This window comes from Lacerta agilis, chromosome 2 (genome assembly GCF_009819535.1).
Source record: "Lacerta agilis isolate rLacAgi1 chromosome 2, rLacAgi1.pri, whole genome shotgun sequence".
NCBI lineage: Eukaryota > Metazoa > Chordata > Lepidosauria > Squamata > Lacertidae > Lacerta > Lacerta agilis.
The window spans coordinates 92,810,640-92,828,819 of NC_046313.1; the positions used below are offsets into that span (position 1 = coordinate 92,810,640).

At 41.3% G+C, this 18,180-nt stretch overlaps 1 protein-coding gene across 10 annotated transcripts in view; it reads left to right on the forward strand.

Annotated features, from left to right (window-relative positions):
* The window catches only part of FOXP1 (forkhead box P1), a 533,089-nt gene that overhangs the window by 366,719 nt on the left and 148,190 nt on the right, over window positions 1–18,180 (forward strand). For all 10 annotated transcript variants that reach the window (XM_033141225.1, XM_033141233.1, XM_033141229.1 and 7 more), the window contains one exon: window positions 1,536–1,676. In XM_033141225.1, the coding sequence (XP_032997116.1) occupies window positions 1,536–1,676 (141 nt within the window). The remainder of the gene's footprint in view (window positions 1–1,535; window positions 1,677–18,180) is intronic.

Here is an 18,180-nt window from a genome sequence, read left to right on the forward strand (position 1 = left end):
TATCAATATATATTAGCCAGAATACCTTCAAAAAGACATTAAGAGATGTCATACCTCTGATACTTAAATGCTAAGGACAGACAGCAGGACATGGCTGTCTCCATATCAAACCATTTTTATGAATTTCCCAGATACGTTTTTCTGAACGTTGCTGGAAGCAGAGTGATACACTCACCAAATCCACTTTTGGTTTGAACTAGGAAGGACCCTACTTGTCTTCTTAGCATCTAATGTTTCTACAGCAGTCTGGGGCAGGGCCATAACTCTGAAAAGGCAGAACCAGTTTTCAGCACTCTGCTTAAATATGTAATGCATAAGAGGTAATACAAAATAAGACCAATCACTCTGTAAATATCATGGGCACAAGCCATAGAGAAAAGCTGAGAATTTATTATCCACCTTCATTGTAAAGCATTGAAGAGGGTTTGATCTTTCAGGGCATGGAAGATCCTGTGCTCAGATAACCATAGGATTTCTTACCTCATAATGAGGAGAGGGAAGAATGGGGGAACATGAGTCAGTCTGCTCTTGATGCCTCCCTCAGTAGAATCCCAGGAGGGAAAGTAATGCACAAAGAAGGAAATAACACAACCCCTCTTCTTTTCACTAGGGAACAGTAGAAAACAAACCAATCCTATTTCAAATCTATCTGTTTCTATAGGGTGTGACTGGCTAATCTGTGGCCCTCTAGATGTTGTTGGACCCCAGTTCCCATAATCCCTTTCCATAGTGGTTGGGGCTAATCGAGGTTGGAGTCTTAACAACAACAACAACAACAACAGGGCTGGCTTACCGACAGTGGTAAGCCAACCCTGCACTAGGGGAATGTGTATTTATGTCCTTTGAGAAAGCTTTGAGAGGAGGCTGAGACCACTACCAACTCAATAGAATGTAAAATAGCAAGGGCTGTTCTAAGTAACTACCATTTTCATATTTCTACACCTGCTACAGAAACAGTGCTTTCTTACATCAGATTGCAATATACCAGGCATGTCCAAAGTCCGTTTTGGGGCCTAATCATAATCTGGCCCCTCTGGCAGTTTATTTCCTGGGGTAAAATCCTAAAAAAAAAACCTCAACAACTTCAATCCTAAAAAAAGGTTAACAACTTTGGTTGGCCCTCACGGCCCTTCACTTCATCAAATCTGGCCCTCTTTGAAAAAAGTTTGGACACCTACACACAGTCTGATAAACTGACACTATTTAATGTGAAAGTTGCAGTTCACCTCCCCCCCCCCAGGGTAGGGTAAAGAGTGTTGAATTATAGATATATTATTGAAAACAGTTTATTAGCACAAGCCATCAACTAGAGTCAGGTCATTTTTATGCTGAATGAGGCACTACCAATACCACATGAACATTTGGGCTTTGGTTTTCTAGGGTTTGTTAGTGTGAATACTGTATTATTGTGTCACTGCTGTAGTCCAATGACAATCAAATTCTAGTGGTTTCTTTGGGGAGTATGCCATGTATGCATAAGATAAACCAATAATTTATGCTTGGTGAAACTTATTTCTATCATTATTTTCCTTCAGGCTCTTCAGGTAGCAAGGCAGCTTTTGTTACAGCAGCAGCAGCAGCAGCAACAACAACAACAACAGCAACAACAGCAGCAGCAACAACAAATTAGTGGGCTGAAGTCTCCCAAGAGGAATGAGAAACAGCCATCCCTTCAGGTAAGACATTATAACAACAAAACAACAACAACAATGTACTTATTCCTTGATGTGTTTTAATAGGATCAATTGACATGGAAACTTGTAGTAGCAGATTTTAAAAAAATATTCTGTTGATGTCACCATTGGCTCAGTCATGCTTAGTGGCATGGTAGTCATGGTGTAAATGTATCAATAGTGAATGCTCTTGAGACTTTTATTTTACTAGTTAAACTTTTAAACAAAGGTCTTGAAAGGATATGTAGGGAAGGGCTACAGATCAGTGGCAGAAAGTCCCAAGTTCAGTTCTCAACTTCCTACAGTATGTTGGAGGTCCCCACTGAAGAAGAGCAGTTTCTGGAATGAAAAGTATCCACCAATCTACCTTGGATCTTTGATACTGTAAATCAATGAACAGTCACTGTGCTCTTATGTAAAAGATTTCTAGAAGAATTAATAAAGCTTTGAAATAAGGTCCATGTGCTAACTCTAATTCAAAGTTAGTGAAGCAAATCTTGTTTTGTTGATAAGTTTCGGTGAAAAGACCTTTGTGTTTGGAAGTTTCCCAGAACCGTTTGTTTACCATATTAAGAAGCATGTATGTGCTATTAGAGCCTCAATATATGCTGAGAAATATTTGCAAGGAAATCTGTCCATTCTTTTACTCTGCGTTGCTGCATATCAAGTAGTTTTTCATCATGTTGTATCAAGAAAATAGAGGTGTGTCAACTACTGATTTGGCATACAGTTTGGAGGAATGGTAATTAAATCGTAAAAGTATTAGGGATTTGCTAAGGTCAGCTTAGTTTATTCTCACACCAGTGCAGGTTTATTGTTTATATTTACATTTGCCACTTGTCTTTCTTAGGGAAGCACATCCAGTTCAGATACAAATTCCAGTAGTTTCGTTTAACTATATCCAGGACCTTGTCCATTTCAAGAAGTATCTGTAGATAATCTTGGCGATATTTTTTTTTCTAAAGGAAAAAATTGAATCCTTGGCTTCATTCCTAAAATATATGAATGGGAGGAAGGTCACAGAAGGAAGTTTACCTTCCCCTTCTCTCCCTGGTAACTAACTCTGCCCCTGAAGAGTCAGGGAGACATCCTGAACATCGTAGCATATGAAGCACAGGGAACTGCTGCGGAGAATCTTCCAAAATCAGGTCCAGATTTTCCTGTGTGGAGCAATCCAGCCTTCCCATCCATCCCAGTGCACATTATTTAGGATCCCATCCCACACTGATCACCTGGATAGGCTTATGGGGAGTAGAACAGGCATCTGCAGGAACGATGGGGGAACAGTAAATATTCTTTCTGCCTGATTATTTTAAGATCCAAACCAAGGTTCAGAATCCCCCCCCCAAGTAAGGTATCTTGTATAATTACTTGAAATCATGTTTTCCTCGAAAGTTCTTTTTTAGGATACAATACTTAAAACATATCAAGTGTATGTTGTTAACCTGGTTTTATGCATGAAGAGACTAAGCTTGGCATATTAAGCTATTGGCTCATGATTACAGGACAGCTGGGATGTAGAGGCATGGTCAGAACTCCCAGGTCACACGGTTACGTTCAACTCCATGGCTGAACCCCAACTCTCTGTTTATCGTTAATTGATAATCTTTCAGGAGGAGTGGCGTGTTCTGTCTCTGAGCAAATGCATATTTAAAAGCATTGTTGTGAAAGAACAGAACGCTGAATCCATGCTGTTTTGTTAGAACTTCAAAAATATTTTGAAGTTATTTTGGTCAATCTATTGCTGATCCATTTGCCTTTTAATAGACTCTTCTACTGGGGACATTTTTAATGAGATATTGTGCTAGCGAGGCCCAGTGTCAGGTACTAGAAGAAGTGCTTTGTTGTGCAGATGTCTTAAGAATTGCTCCAGAGGATGAAATATGACTGTGTTGACCTTTCAGCTGTGAGCTTATTTGTCAGGATTCAAATAAGTTGAAAGGATCAAACCAAACAGTTTCCGTAGTCAGACTGGGAATTGTGTTTCAGAGGTCAACAGTGAGGGCCACGTTGCAGATTCCATAACATAGCCAATTGTTGGTACATATTAAAGTACTGGAGCTGCTTCTGCAGTCAGAGACACAATTAAAATTCTAATTTATTAATGTATACAGAGAGCTGGCCCAACCTGTCACTCACTGATTCAAATGACTGCCCATTCTTTTTCCACCCTTGCTCTTTGAGCTTTTGCATCCTTAAACCTACTCTTGAATATAACAGACACTGTGATTCCAATGGCACAATAAAGATATGTATTTTGAAAGTGTCTGAGCATGGAAGAGAAATTGTTAAGGAAACATTTACAAATATACACGGACCCTTTCTCATGCTACTTGACAATATGAAATATTGAATATCCTTGTGTTTTGTATCATCTCTATCAACAGTCAACTGTCCAAATTTGTCATGATTTCATTTATTCTTGGGCTAAATTCTTCTGGCACTTAACAAATGAACTAAGTTCTTTGTCCTTTTTTCGACAGTGTTAACTAGATTTTTAAAACAGTGATTAATAAATTTTGCAGGCAGTATTCTTCAAAAATTAATATGGACATATTTTTTGCTATTTTAGTACCTATTGCTGGGTGCTTTAAGATTTATATTAGAGACTTAACCAAAATTTACATATGAAAGCCTGTGTTCCCTAGCTTAGGTGCATTAAAAAACCCATGAAAATAAGAAATACATGGACAAACAAACACAAAAGATTTATCTTGTAGAGTTGGAGGGAACCCCCCTATCGGGTCATTTAGTCCAACCCCTGCAATGCACTTTTGCTTATGTTTGCTTGAAACATGTGAGTGGGGTAGAATGTTAGTTTAGAATGTTTTGCTGTGCAATTTGGTTGGGCCAGCTTCCCCCTGAACTTATGAACTGATAATCAAGGAAATGGGCGAGTTTGATAGACTCGCTGAATGTTGTATATACACATGCAAGGATATTGTTAAGTGAAGATTCTGTCTCACACTGTTTAATTTGAGCTTGAGAGGTGAACTGAACAGGTAAAAACTAAGGGAGAAAATCTGATAATTTCTTCCATTCCTAGCGACTCACCACTGAAAGAGCCAGCGCTTTGCATACAATAGTGCTGGTCTATCTGTGACCATTGACTTTGACACAAGGATACAATCCTGTTGCCTGTCCTCCTGTAGAACTTCTTTTGTTACCTCTTGACCATGACAGCTATTGTTGGAGACATGTTCTAGCACATTTCATATGTTTTTTATATAAGCATTTTGCCTGAGATGTGGTATTCTGCTAGGTTTTTTTAAAAAAATAAACCTCCCAATACAAATGCTGCGACTCACATTTTTAAGCATAGATAGTATACAACTCTGTCTTTTATTTGGCAAAGGTCTCTGCCTTTGCAGCCTAATAATACAAACAAAAGAAATTCAGAAAGTTTAAATGATCTGATTTTAATAGCCAGAAATTAGAAGACCATAAAAATATCAAAACCACAAAAACAAAATGGGTAGAGAATCAAGATTAAAGCTCTCTGTGAAAATATTTGCTACTGGTGTACTTCTATTTCATAATATAAAATAAAATAAAATAACTAGTTTGCTGGTCTGAGTTAGCCCTGGAGATTTATATCTTCGCCTGGCCAGGATGTGTATGCCTAGGAATAGATCTTTCCTTGATTACAATATGTACTTTTAACCATTGACTTTTGAGACTACCTTCCCGCCCCCCGATCTTTGGGTGTTTTAGTTGTTGGCATGAATTTATAAATTGGAAGAAAATCAAGAAACACACTTTTGCTTTAAGAAAATAAAACAGTATGTGTATTTTGGCAGCATTAAAATTTGCCTTAAAATGTTATATTGTGTGCTCAAAAGAAAGTTGGACATTGGGGCCAAAAATACTTTCAAAAGGTCTAAAGCAGCATCTCGGGGTATCTTGCTTTGTACATTTTGGTAATATTAACATGCCATTTGTTATTCAGTGTTAAATGAATTGAGAGAGTAGTAACAGAAAAATAGTGACATAAACATAAATGTGCAGTGCGGTCCAAGCACAAGATCCACCGAGATGACTGAGTTTAGAAAAGGCGGGTCCTGGGCTGTCTGCCCAACTTGGCTCAGCTGGCAGAACTTAAATAGGTGTAAGTCCAAAAGAAGGGTGTGTGGTGGGATAGGGGTAGGACACCAATTCCAAACCTCTTTCAGATCACTTATGAGTTCTGCTGGCATTCCAGCAGAACATATGCTGGCAAAAAGGGTGATGTTAGCCAAACTCTATTTTCAAGTCTTGTTTTCCCTCAGCCAGTCTTGCACAAGCTCAATGGAGTTTGAAATACAGTCGTACCTCGTGTTACGAATGCTGTGTGTTGCGTTCGTCACAGGTTACGAACCTGCTGAACCCGGAAGTACCGGAACCCCCATACGCGAAAATTCTACATGCTTGGCAAAAAGACTCAATGAAAGATTTTTGTTGTTGTTGTTGATGCCCTATAACAAGCCCAGCTTTTTAGTTGTAAGAAAAGCTGCACACTATGCATTAAACCTAGTATGTAGTTTGACCCTTAGAGAAGTGCTAGGAAAGATTTCAGTCTGAAATCCTGGAGAGCAGTCAGCACAGATACTCCTGAGCTAGTTTGTTTGCGTGCAAAGCAGCTTTCTGTGTTCCTAGGAGCAGCTGTAAGATTCTTTTTTCAGTCCTCATTGTTCTAGTGGTAATTCCAAACTTTGTGCTGTTAGTAAATCATTAACTAATTAAAGGCTTCTGTGATCTCCAAGAGATCCACACACAAGAGAGGTTGCTACTGTGTCTCTGTGTGAATCATGTTCCGAGCATATTTCTTAACAAACAAATGCTGGGGGGGGGGGCATCTTGCCACCTAATCGCAATGGCCCAGATCACATCAGAAGCAACATTTCATCAGCACTATTCACCCTTAGAGGAGGCTGCCTGTTGATTTCCTGCATGAGTCACTGTTCTGGGCTTGCTTCCAATCCCGAAAGGTTTGCCCAGATCAGTGACTCACAGAGATACATGACTCACAGAGATGTACTCACATCTGAGCGTGGGTAATTACTTCGTCTTGCATACTACATGGCTGTCAGGCCCTGGGGTCCGGCATAAAACTGGTCTAGGATCATTATATTTTTGGCAAGCTACAAAACCCCCCTGCTTTTCTCCAAACTATGAGAGGTCCAGATCCCTTCAGGTGACCTAGTTCCAACATAAATCTGATCAAGTTATTGTTGCAATAAATTGCTGTGCATTTAAAAAAAAAATTGGTTGCCTGCCGACTTCCTGTGACATCCCTACTCCGCTTTTAACAGGTGTTTTTCATGCAGGTAAAATGTTTATTTTATCATCATTCCAAAGTGACTTATTTCCTGGCAGATTGTGTTTATAGAGGTTGCAAGGCTACACAATGTGCCGGAACATATCTGTGGATTCGTTATAAACATTATGGAGGAAGAAAACAAATGAAACATACTTGACTGGTCAGAAATGTGTAAATTGCTGACAAAATGACACATGTAATTAAGAGTGCTCCTGCCATTTTACCTTGTGGTTTACACCTACGGTGTTGAAAAAGAGAGTGACTCCCACCTCGCTAATTACCATTATCACTGAAATGGTAGGGTTTGAGTCATTAGTTCCATGTGCATTTAATTAGAGGAAGGCTGAAATTGGATTTAACTTATTACTTTTTCATGGATCACTTTCTTGTCATCACTTCAAATTGGATTGCAGCCCCAGGTAACTAATTATGAGAGCCACAGGATCAAGAGTGAAAAAAGGTAATTAGGAATAACACAGTCGGACCCTTGCTGATAGTCCACTTGTGCTTTGGAGAGAGAAAAAGAGAGGGCTGTATTTTGTAGTATTATAGATTGTGGAGTTAAAGGTATGCAGTATTACTAGGAATCATGGGAGCTTGACACCACCTATAGTGGTTTATATGATGTACAGCTGGGTTGAAGATGTTGTATCGACATGGTTCCACAATCAGCTCCTTAATACTGAGATTAAACTTGTAAAAGCAACAGATTGGTTGTAGGCATGAGGCATTTCAACAATTGTGTAGTCTGGGGTCTTTACATGTATGATTACATCAGAGCTGTCAAGACTCAAGATTGTAGCTTGCCATGGTGAAGACAGTTTAATATATCAAGTTATATTTGATAATGTATTACTGAAGGTACTGATGCTTCGGAAGCACCAGTCATACCTGATGTGGAGATGGTGTTCAATGTGCAGAGACCAGGGCACTGCTGATGCAGCGTATGAATGCTGACAAACAAAATTGCTACGTTCTGCAGATTTTGTTTACATTGACTGAAGATAATTTTGGGACTAAGAGTGATCCTTACCATTGGCATGATCCCATACGTGGAGTTAGGGATCTTTAAGAAAAACACCTGCTTTTGAGATACTTCTCAAGATTCCTGCATTTGAACTTGCTCGGAAATAATTAGCTTCACGTGTATTTTTCTTGTGCAGGTAGGTGGAGTTGTATATGCTGTGAATTTAAAAATATCCACTGTGAAAAATTAATTAAAAAATCCCAACTAGTTTGCTTGCTATGTGCAATTACAAGAACAAGAATTCCAACATTACGGATTTTTTTTATATAATGGCTTTTAGTGGCAAAGAGTGAGATGAGAAATTGTGGAATAAGGGAATAGGAGAGTTCAGAGCTAGGTAATTGGTTGGCATCTACCTGTCTCCGTAGACAGTGGAGGGGTGCGTCTTTGGGAGTGAAGTCAGACTGTTAGAAGATTACAATGCCTGCTGTGGATGTAGAGACCAATGTGTTTTTGGGTTGTTGTTTTTTTGTTTTTGTTTTTTTGCAATGGGCAATTGAAGGCGTCCGGTTGTGTTGCTGCTGATGCACCGTGGTGATTCTTCCCTCTATGCTCCTCCCAGCCATCATTCCTCCTCTGGTCACTGCTATGGATACACAACCTGACTCTCTGTCTCCAGGCACTGTAGTCATCGCCAAGGGGTTCCCACATGATAGAGTTGATGTTGCCAGCCTTCATGTCATATGTGCAGACATTTTTCTAACACAGAGTTGGTCTGCCAACAGCCCTGGTGCCTGAAGTCGTAGTGGGGGATCCAGGTTTGATTTTAGTTCCATTTTGAGTGTACACTCAAGTTCCCCACAAATTGACCATGGAATGGCCCTGAGGATCATGTTTAGATTACTGTAATGTTCTTTATGTGGGACTAGCTTTGTAGATACTTTGGAAACTGCTACTAGTGCAGAATGCGCCCATGCGAATTCTGGCCAGCGCATCTGTATAGAATCGGATAGCACCGATTCTAAAGGATCAGCTCTGGTTCCCTCGCTGTTACTAGGCTTCAAGGTGTTGACGTTAATGTATAAATCCCTTTAGAACTTGGGACCAAGAAACTTGGTGGAGTGCCATTCTCTATATCAGCCAGCCTGGGCTCTGAGATCAGCATGGAAATACTTTAACTGTCCTGCCAGCAGGTACAGGGCCTTCTCAGTAGCAGCACCCAAAGATGGAACTCTCTCCCCCAGGAGGTTCAGATGGCCCCTTCATTCCAGCATCAAGTAAAGACATAGCTTTTTACCCAGGTCTTTGGAGGCAGTTAATTGTATTTACATGTAGGTGCAGTAGTAGTTTTTTTAGTTGATTGTTTAGGATTGTATACTGAATCTTTATTATTATTAATATACTCTAAACAGCTCTGGGATCTTGATTAATGCGAAAATACAACCACCATGCCCCTTTTTATAGAGCTCATTAGAGTTTACAACCATTTGATTTCAGCTAAATCATGTCAAGACAAAGTAGTCAAATATATGATGATGCCATGCATTGAATTGAATCTTCAAGTCAGTGTGCATCTTCTTCTTGTCATGCTAAACTATAGTTTGGTATGCTGTCCAGATGTAGCCAATAAGTAAAATCTTGTGAGAGACCTAAAGATAATCTGTATCAATGGTAAACTTCAACTACAGATATACGCTAGATATAGATAGATAGATAGACTGACACACACAGACACACACACACACACGCACACAAACACACACACACACACACATTCTTACTTGATTTATTGTTGAATTAATCTAAACATAAAACCACCTCTCACTTGTTTTAAGAAAAGACTGAGAGGCTGCTAAAAATACACCTTAAGTTGATTTAGAATTTTATTCATGGTGTTCATCTGTGGTTGAAAAGGGAAGCAACCTGAGGTCAAGTGATGTAGTGTTTCCATTTTCCACATGAATCTCACTGTGTCTGATAAAAGCACACTCAGTTATTTGGTAAGTCTAGAGGAATTTCTGACATAGTGCAGAGGTCGCTTTTCTGTCAATTTGAGTAGGCAGCATTTTTCTACTACTGGTTCCCACCTCCCATTTCCAGTATCTGCTACAAACCATGGCACTGTTTTGACACATGCATCCTAGAGTGCTGCAATCTGCATCGTATTACTGCACAGCACTGGAGCTTGTCCAGTGGGCAGAAAATTTCCTGAAGCCAAGAATAACAGCAGTTGGTGCAGGTGTCTTAAGAACAGAAGAAACAATAAGGGGCAGTCCAGTCCACTTGGCAAGATGCCCAGGCAGGAATGCCAGCTGAGACTGTAAAGGGACGAGATTGAAGAACCATGGGACCCATGGGGATATATTTGCAAAGTTCAATCCTCGAAGAAAATTGCCTTCTGTGATCATAAGACATCTTTGCTTTTCCTGCCGATACTGTTTGCCAAAAGGTTTAGAAGCATTTATCAAATAACAGTGGATGAACTAAAATAGGATAAAATCTCTCTCTCCCTTTTGTTTGTTTGTTTTTTTATAAATTCATACTGATTCTTTGAAGTTTATTGCCACTTGTTAAGCAGGACAGTAGATTGATAAGAAGGCAGAATTTGCAACGGTGTGTGTAGTGTGTAGACTGCCTTACTAATAGCCGGTCCCCAATAGTGGTTGACAAAATTTACAAAAATATTCCAGTACACTGGCTAGCATATATCCACAACAATGTTCGTGCATGGAGCATTTGCACACTGGCCTTCCACCAGTGTACAGCCACACTGTACAGTATACACTGGGGTCTCTGAAAGACTGGAGACAAGATGCAATCTGTAGAATATGCTAGAACACTGATGCTCCCAGGTTCTGCATTCGCACAGGGCCAGTACTGGTTTGGGTTACCACTATGTCACACTGTAATGTAGCCTTTCCTTTCTCTTCTTGATGATGCAGAGCAACCATACAGTATTCAGCTAGCAAGTGGGGATGGGCAGGACTGCTGCTTGTTCCAGCTATTCTGTTATTGTGGCCATCTGTGTAATAAGAACTGCCTAGAAGCTGCTCTGATGCTTTTTTTCCCCTTGTCCCCACTTCCCAAGAATAGACCTAAAGTAAGACTGGAGTTTTTAATCCTGTCAGGCTATGAGATCAGAGATGGGAGCCCCCCCCCCCCATCAGGCCTACTGGGGAACATTTGTGAAAAGTGGGATTCCAGGCAATCCTTCAGCCCTTCTTCCAGCTGTAGAGATAGGGGCGTAATGAAGTTTTGAAATAGGCACATGGGTAGTGTGATTTTTATATACATAACCAGTGCAGTTACAGTAGTTGTGTGGTGAAGTCATACCTAGTAACTGATTTTGTGTTGCTTAGATTTTGTTACTTAGCCGTGATATCATGGATAAAATATTATAAACATAACGTGGCTATAGCATGGCTGTGTTAAAAAAGATCAGGAACTTTTATTAAGTTTGTTTTCCTTGTCATATTGTAAAAATTTATTATGTGTACTGTGTATATTAGAAACAGATTTGGGCAATTCTGTCTAAATGAAGTCATCCTGGTTATTTCCAGACTGTCTGTTTTTGGTTGTGAATAATTTTCATACATCAGATGGCTGTCATTTTTAGAAGTTCTCCATATTTTTAAATAGGACATTTCCCATTTTAAACTTTTGTGGAATGTATCAGCCTTATAGTCTTAAGATATATTTTGTTTTTGTGACTCTTCTAACCATCTCCATATCAGAGGATAGTGGATTAAAGTATAATGAAGTAAATATAAGCTTAAGAACTAAAGAAGCATGGCCATCTCTGTCTTTTCATTTCAGACATAAGCGACCACAAACATTTGATTTAAGGCTACAATCCTCATCACAGTTACTGTGGAGTCAGAGCCACTGAACTCAGCATGTAAACATGCTTAAGATTGTGTTGTGTGTGCTTAATCAGTATGATATCACTTGAAACTTTTAGTTGCATAGGATGAAGATTATTTATCCCTTGCTTTTTGACAAGATAAAATACATGTATAGTTTAATTAAAATGCAGTATGTGCATTACTGGACGCGGGTGGTGCTGTGGTCTAAACCACAGAGCCTAGGGCTTGCCGATCAGAAGGTCAGTGGTTCAAATCCCTGTGACGGGGTGAGCTCCTGTTGCTCGGTCCGTGCTCCTGCCACCCTAGCAGTTCGAAAGCACGTCAAAGTGCAAGTAGATAAATAGGTACTGCTCCGGCGGGAAGGTAAACGGCGTTTTTGTGCACTGCTCTAGTTCTCCAGAAGTGGATTAGTCATGCTGGCCACATGACCCAGAGGCTGTATGCCGGCTCTCTCGGCCAGTAAAGCGAGATGAGCGCCGCAACCCCAGAGTCGTCCGCGACTGGACCTAACGGTCAGGGGTCCCTTTACCTTTATGTGCATTACTGTGCATTTATTTGTGACGAACAGAGCAACCCAAAAACCCTTAGCACCTGGCTAGGTTGGATCAGGTGGAAGTGCTCCTGCTTCTGGTTCTCCTGGCTGAGCCTGCCTCTTGCCAGTATCTACATCAGAAGGAGCCAACAGGGAGCTCTGAAATGGGGCCAGTGTGATACCCTCTGGATCCCAAACTGGGTTCAATACTGTCGTGTAATTGATGGCATTGAGCCCAGTTGTCCTGCCTCCACCACCATAATAGGGGAACCTCTGCTCTAGGCAGTCTAAGTGCCTTTGCTTGTACAGTGGTACCTCAGGTTACAGACGCTTCAGGTTACAGACTCCGCCAACCCAGAAATAACGCTTCAGGTTAAGAACTTTGCTTCAGGATAAGAACAGAAATCGTGCTCTGGCGGCGCAGCAGCAGTGGGAGGTCCCATTAGCTAAAGTGGTGCTTCAGCTTAAGAACAGTTTCAGGTTAAGAACGCACCTCCAGAACGAATTATGTTCTTAACCCGAGGTACCACTGTAGATCCAATTTTGCTCTTCTCCTTTTCTCAAATAGTACATGTGCTCACTTTTCAATAATACCCACCTGCATCCGGCAGTGACTGAGATAGCCCTGGCTCTGAGTTTGATGTGGTGACCAGGGGACCAAGGAGCCTGGGTATGGCAGGCTGGAGCCCATTAAAACAGTTGTGACAGCCCCGGGGCCTATAGGCAGGAGGCCATGGAGCACAATGAAGTTCCTCATCTTCAGGGCCGAGGGTTGGCTCTTGAAGGGACTAATTCTTCATAAGAGGGAGGAGCCCTGAGAGAGGGACTGGAGGAAGAGGCCCAAAAGGCCTGAGTTCACTTTTAACCCATGTCGAAGAAGTTGCTCTCCATGGTGCTGCAACCAGCAACCTTCCTCGCTGTTTCGGCTCTTCCGCGTGGCTAGAACAGGGTGACTAGAACAGGGCAGTGCCAACATTCAGTGGGAGTTATGATGTGGTCAACAATATCATGCCTTAATTTGCTCCTGTAAAATATCAGCATACATACTGAATCCTGCTAATATAACGCACTTCTGTATACCCAATGTTATTTTTGTTTTTGAAGGATAAAAACACTCTTGTGGAGTTGGTCTTCATCAGGAACAACCACTTCCAGAAAAATGTGACTTGAGGATGGAGTGTGTCTAAGTGATTGCACCAACCTGCTTGTTTCTTAATAAAAAGTTTTCCTACTTTAATGTAAACAGCACTTTTCAATTTTTTTAAGAATATATTTTAGTTTTTAATAAATATTCCAAGACTGTATTTCTATAAAGTACAGAGACTGCTGAATGCAAGTTTGTTTCTTCAAAATGTATTATTATTATTCATTCCATTTCTATACCACTTTATATTTTTAAGGGGGGGGGAAACACCTCAAAGTGGCTTGCAGCACATTATAGCATAAAATAAAACAATCCAGAATAAACTTAAATACAGTGGAACCTCGGGTTACATTACCCTCGGGTAACGTGACCTTCGGGTTGCAAAAGCGGCAAACCCGGGAGAGTTTTGCCGCTTGTGCATGTGCAGAAGCGGTCTCTCTTGTTGCGAAAACTTCAGGATATGGCCGGACCCCTGGAACGGGATCCTGTTCTCAACCAGATGTACCACTGTATTATTTTAAAGATAACAAAATGAAACATCACAAAGGTGGTCAACTACAGAATGCACTTTTAACACGGCAAAGAGTGTGTGTGTGTGTGTGTGTGTGTGTGTGTGTGTGTGTAAAACACATTTCAAAATAAAGCATTGCTAAAGGAAGTCAAATTTAAAACAGCATAATTAGAGAGTAAAATATTATCATTAGCATAGAACATATCTGCTGCTGCTGCCGATCTTGCCAGTGGTGGTTCATGGTAGGTGGCAGCTGTGGAAGCTCAGGCTCGATGAGAGGCAGCCAAGATGGCCTCTAGCCTCCTCAGGAGCCTCAACTTCTGTAACTGGAGTCAGTCTGGGCCCTGCCTTCTCAGGCCAGGTGGGGAAAGGCCTGCAAGGCAGGGGGCAGGAGCCACAGGACTCACTGCTACTTCCCACCTCCTCTCATATTCTAGTGTGCACCTGTCTGTTCAGCTACCTACCTACCTACTTTATACTCATAGGTGTGCATTTGTACATATACATTAAAAAATTTTTTTGAGGCATCTGTCCCTAATATTAGACGACAAACTCTCATTGATATATGGAGCATTTGCACTCTTTTGAAATAAAGCACAAGCCTAATCCCCCCCCCCAATAATATATACATAATTGAAATCTACACTGTGGCCCTTGTGTGAACCACGGAGAGTGAACACAGTAAAGATTCATGGGGCTCATAAGAAATCTGCAGTGATGATCAGAGAGTAGAATTTTTTTGCCCTGAACCATGAACTTTGCCATAAATGCTTGAGTTACGGCCATTTGTAAGAAAAGAATTTTACCAGAGAAATTGTTTGAGCTGCAGACAGCAGCTGTTTGCCTCATGTGTTTAAACCTCCAGAGCTAATACTGAAGTCACAGGGCAGCAAGTACTTTGCTGCAGAGTGAGTGAAATTAACACCAGAGAAACAATTAAAAATGTCATTTGGGAAAGTGGCCTTAGAACCTGACAGTTTTATGGCTGTTGTCAGGTTGACTAAAAAAATAAAATAAAATTCACCCACTGGGATAATGGGGGGAAACATGCTAGTATGTTTTTCCATTTGTTGGTGCTTGCTTTTATCAAAGCCTGTTCATTTTGGGTGTAGCATTTATGGCACACAAATCCTAGGCCACTAAAAGTTAGAAGATATAACCCTTCAGCATAGTAAGAAAAAATATTTGTTCCATCTCAGGGTTGTTGGCTTTTGGGTTGCAACGTAGTTCTGGCCAGTCTCCCCTACTTTTTAACATTTGTGTGAAACTGCTTGGAGAGGTCACCCAAGGGTTTGGGCTACGCAGGGGTCAGCAAACTTTTTCAGCAGGGGGGCGGTCCACTGTCCCTCAGACCTTGTCGGGGGCCGGACAATATTTTTTGGGAGGGAGGAAATGAACAAATTCCTATGCCCCGCAAATAACCCAGAGATGCATTTTAAATAAAAGCACACATTCTACTCATGTAAAAACATGCTGATTCCCGGACTGTCCGTGGGCCAGATTTAGAAGGCAATTGGGCCGGATCTGGCCCCTGGGCCTTAGTTTGCCTACCCATGGGCTAAAGTGTCACTAGTATGCATCTGTTAATGCCAGGGAGGCAATGGAAACCTTAAACAGGTGCCTGGAGGCAGTTCTGAGATTCATGAGAGAGAAAAAACAACAACCCTTGAATATTAATCCGTGTAAAACAGAAGAACTGTTTTTGGGAAGACCACTTATCTGGATAAAGGATTGCAGAGAGCTTTGGATGGGATTATACTTGCCTTGAAGAATCGGATATTCGGTTGCTGTGGGGAGGGTACTCCTGGATCCATTGTTATCTGTGACGGCTCAAGTGCCTGCAGTGGCTGTCTGTGAGTGCCTTTACTACCTTAGAGTTGTTCACCAATCACAACCGTGTCTGGAGAAAGAGGACTTGGACTCAGTTGTGCGCACATAGATTATAATATATCCAGGCTAGACTAAGGATCTTTGCATAAGGCTGCCTTTAAAGGTAGTCTGGGAAACTTCACCTTTTGCAAAATGCAGTGACCCAAATGATTGTGATGTGTTATGTATCATAACTCCCTTGCAACAGCTGTGTCATTTATCCATTCATTTCTCGCTTCGGTTTAAAGTGGTAGTTTTAACTTTTAAATCCCTAAATGGTTTGGGGCTGGGTTAATTAAAGGATCATCTACATCCTCATGAGCCTGGATCAGATACCCTGATTTGGGGTTACCAGGGCAGGGCCTTTCTATTGGTGCCCCCACAATTGTGGAATTTCCTCCTTCTGTTCCGAGAATTCCACTTGACAACCTCTCTTGTGACTTTTAAGCGGTCTTTTTGGACCTTTTTATTATGTAAAGCTCTTTATTCACTTTATCTCTTGTCCCCTATCTATTTTTACTGTGGGAGGCTATTATAATAATATTCAAGTACTTTTATTTCAACTTGTTTACTGTATGCCATCTTGTGAAGACTTGCCCTAAAAGGTGGGGTAGAAATATATTAAACAAATAATGAGTCAGAGTGCGAAGGCACAGGGTATTTGGGGCACACCTGCATAATTGTTATTTCAGTCTAAAGGTGCAATTGCTGTAGAACAAATAAGAAATTTGTTGGGGATACTATGGCAGCGTCTTCTGTTATTCATTTATTTTCAAAATCCTTATTAGTTCTGCAAGTCATTCAGATCCATGTAACCCTGGAATGAAGTTATCCAGGGCTTGAATGCACTTCCTGATCTCTAGTGAAGTAGGGGGTTGCCTCATCACTTCAGCATTGGAGCATAATATTGGGAATAGGTGAAATAGCATGTGATGAGTGGATTTGTTCCTTGTGATTCCATCATGCACCTGGCAAGGCTTGAAATTTAGGCATGTTTGAACTTCAGTGCAGAGATACCTACCTGTAGATTGATCATTTGTTTGTCCTCCACCACCTTGCAAAGTACATTTTCCCAGACATTTGGATCTTCTTGTGGTTTGATTTTTGACCAGTTCTCAGTGTTTGTATTTATGCTGGATAGGGAAGGATATTCTCCTTGTTACTGATTACTAGTAGAGCAATACCTTTAGTACTATGTATGGTTTTTTCCCCTCTTTTACAGTCTTTTTGTATTCTGAACGTTTTGTTAGTCTCCTTGACACTTTTTCCTGTAAAAAGCAATGCATTTTATTTAAACAAAGAAATAAATCTGTGTGCAAGATTCCCCCTCCCCCATATTAATCCCTATTAGAAAGAGATTTACTGGATGAGGTGAAGAAAATGGTTGGATGATTGAGGTCAAAGTAAAGAGTGTTGACCTCCTATCTCGAGAGACAATGGAGTGTGTCTCTGGGGGTGATATCAAACCACTGTGTGAGCAGCACCGAAGCAACTTCCCCAGGTCACAAGCCTGGGCAGTGTGTATTGAGGTCCTGGGCTGCCCACACAACATGATCTCCTTCTCAGTCTTGCTGATGTAGTCCAAAGGAAAGCAGAGCCATACATTTGGCACCAGCTTGGCTGCAGGAGTGTTGCTGGAAGGAGGTGTACAAGGTGCCATCCAACTGCCTTAGGGACTCCATTCCGGATTTGTGTAGGGTTTAGTCCTTAAGCTTTTCTTCTCCTGAAAGTATCCCGCAATGGAGTGGAGGTTTGGGATCATAGATTTCCTTCTCCTAGATGGCCTTGACCCATCTGCCTCTCACTTCCTACTACAGCACATGCTGAAACCACCTCCATGACTACAGGCAACAACTTATTTAGGCGCGTCCGAAGGTTGTGTGATCGTGCTCTCGCACACACAGCACCAAATGCAGAAGAAGCCCCAAAATGTTTTAAAGACAAACAAAAAGGGTTGGGGTAGAGCGGGCTCTGCTGACGTGTGCGGGGGTCCAAAATGTAACCACATAGAATGAGGATTGCCTTTACTGTTGGTCTTGTCCATTCAATCCATTGGGGCCTGCTTTTGCATGCAGGGGAAGTCCCTAACTCACAGAGGGTTTGAGACCCATCAGCTAACCTTCACCTGGTTTAGCCGGCCAGTTAAAGCTGTTCCCGGGGTGTGGTTGCTGTCACATGCTGACAGCTTCTAAGGAGCCACAGGTGAGAGCTGAGTGCAGGATGGCTTCAAATGTTGGGAGATGTTGAGAGCAGTGAGGATTCTGGAAAGTCAAGTGCCCCATGCCATCCTCTAATGCCCAAATGGAGTCCTTTAGCACC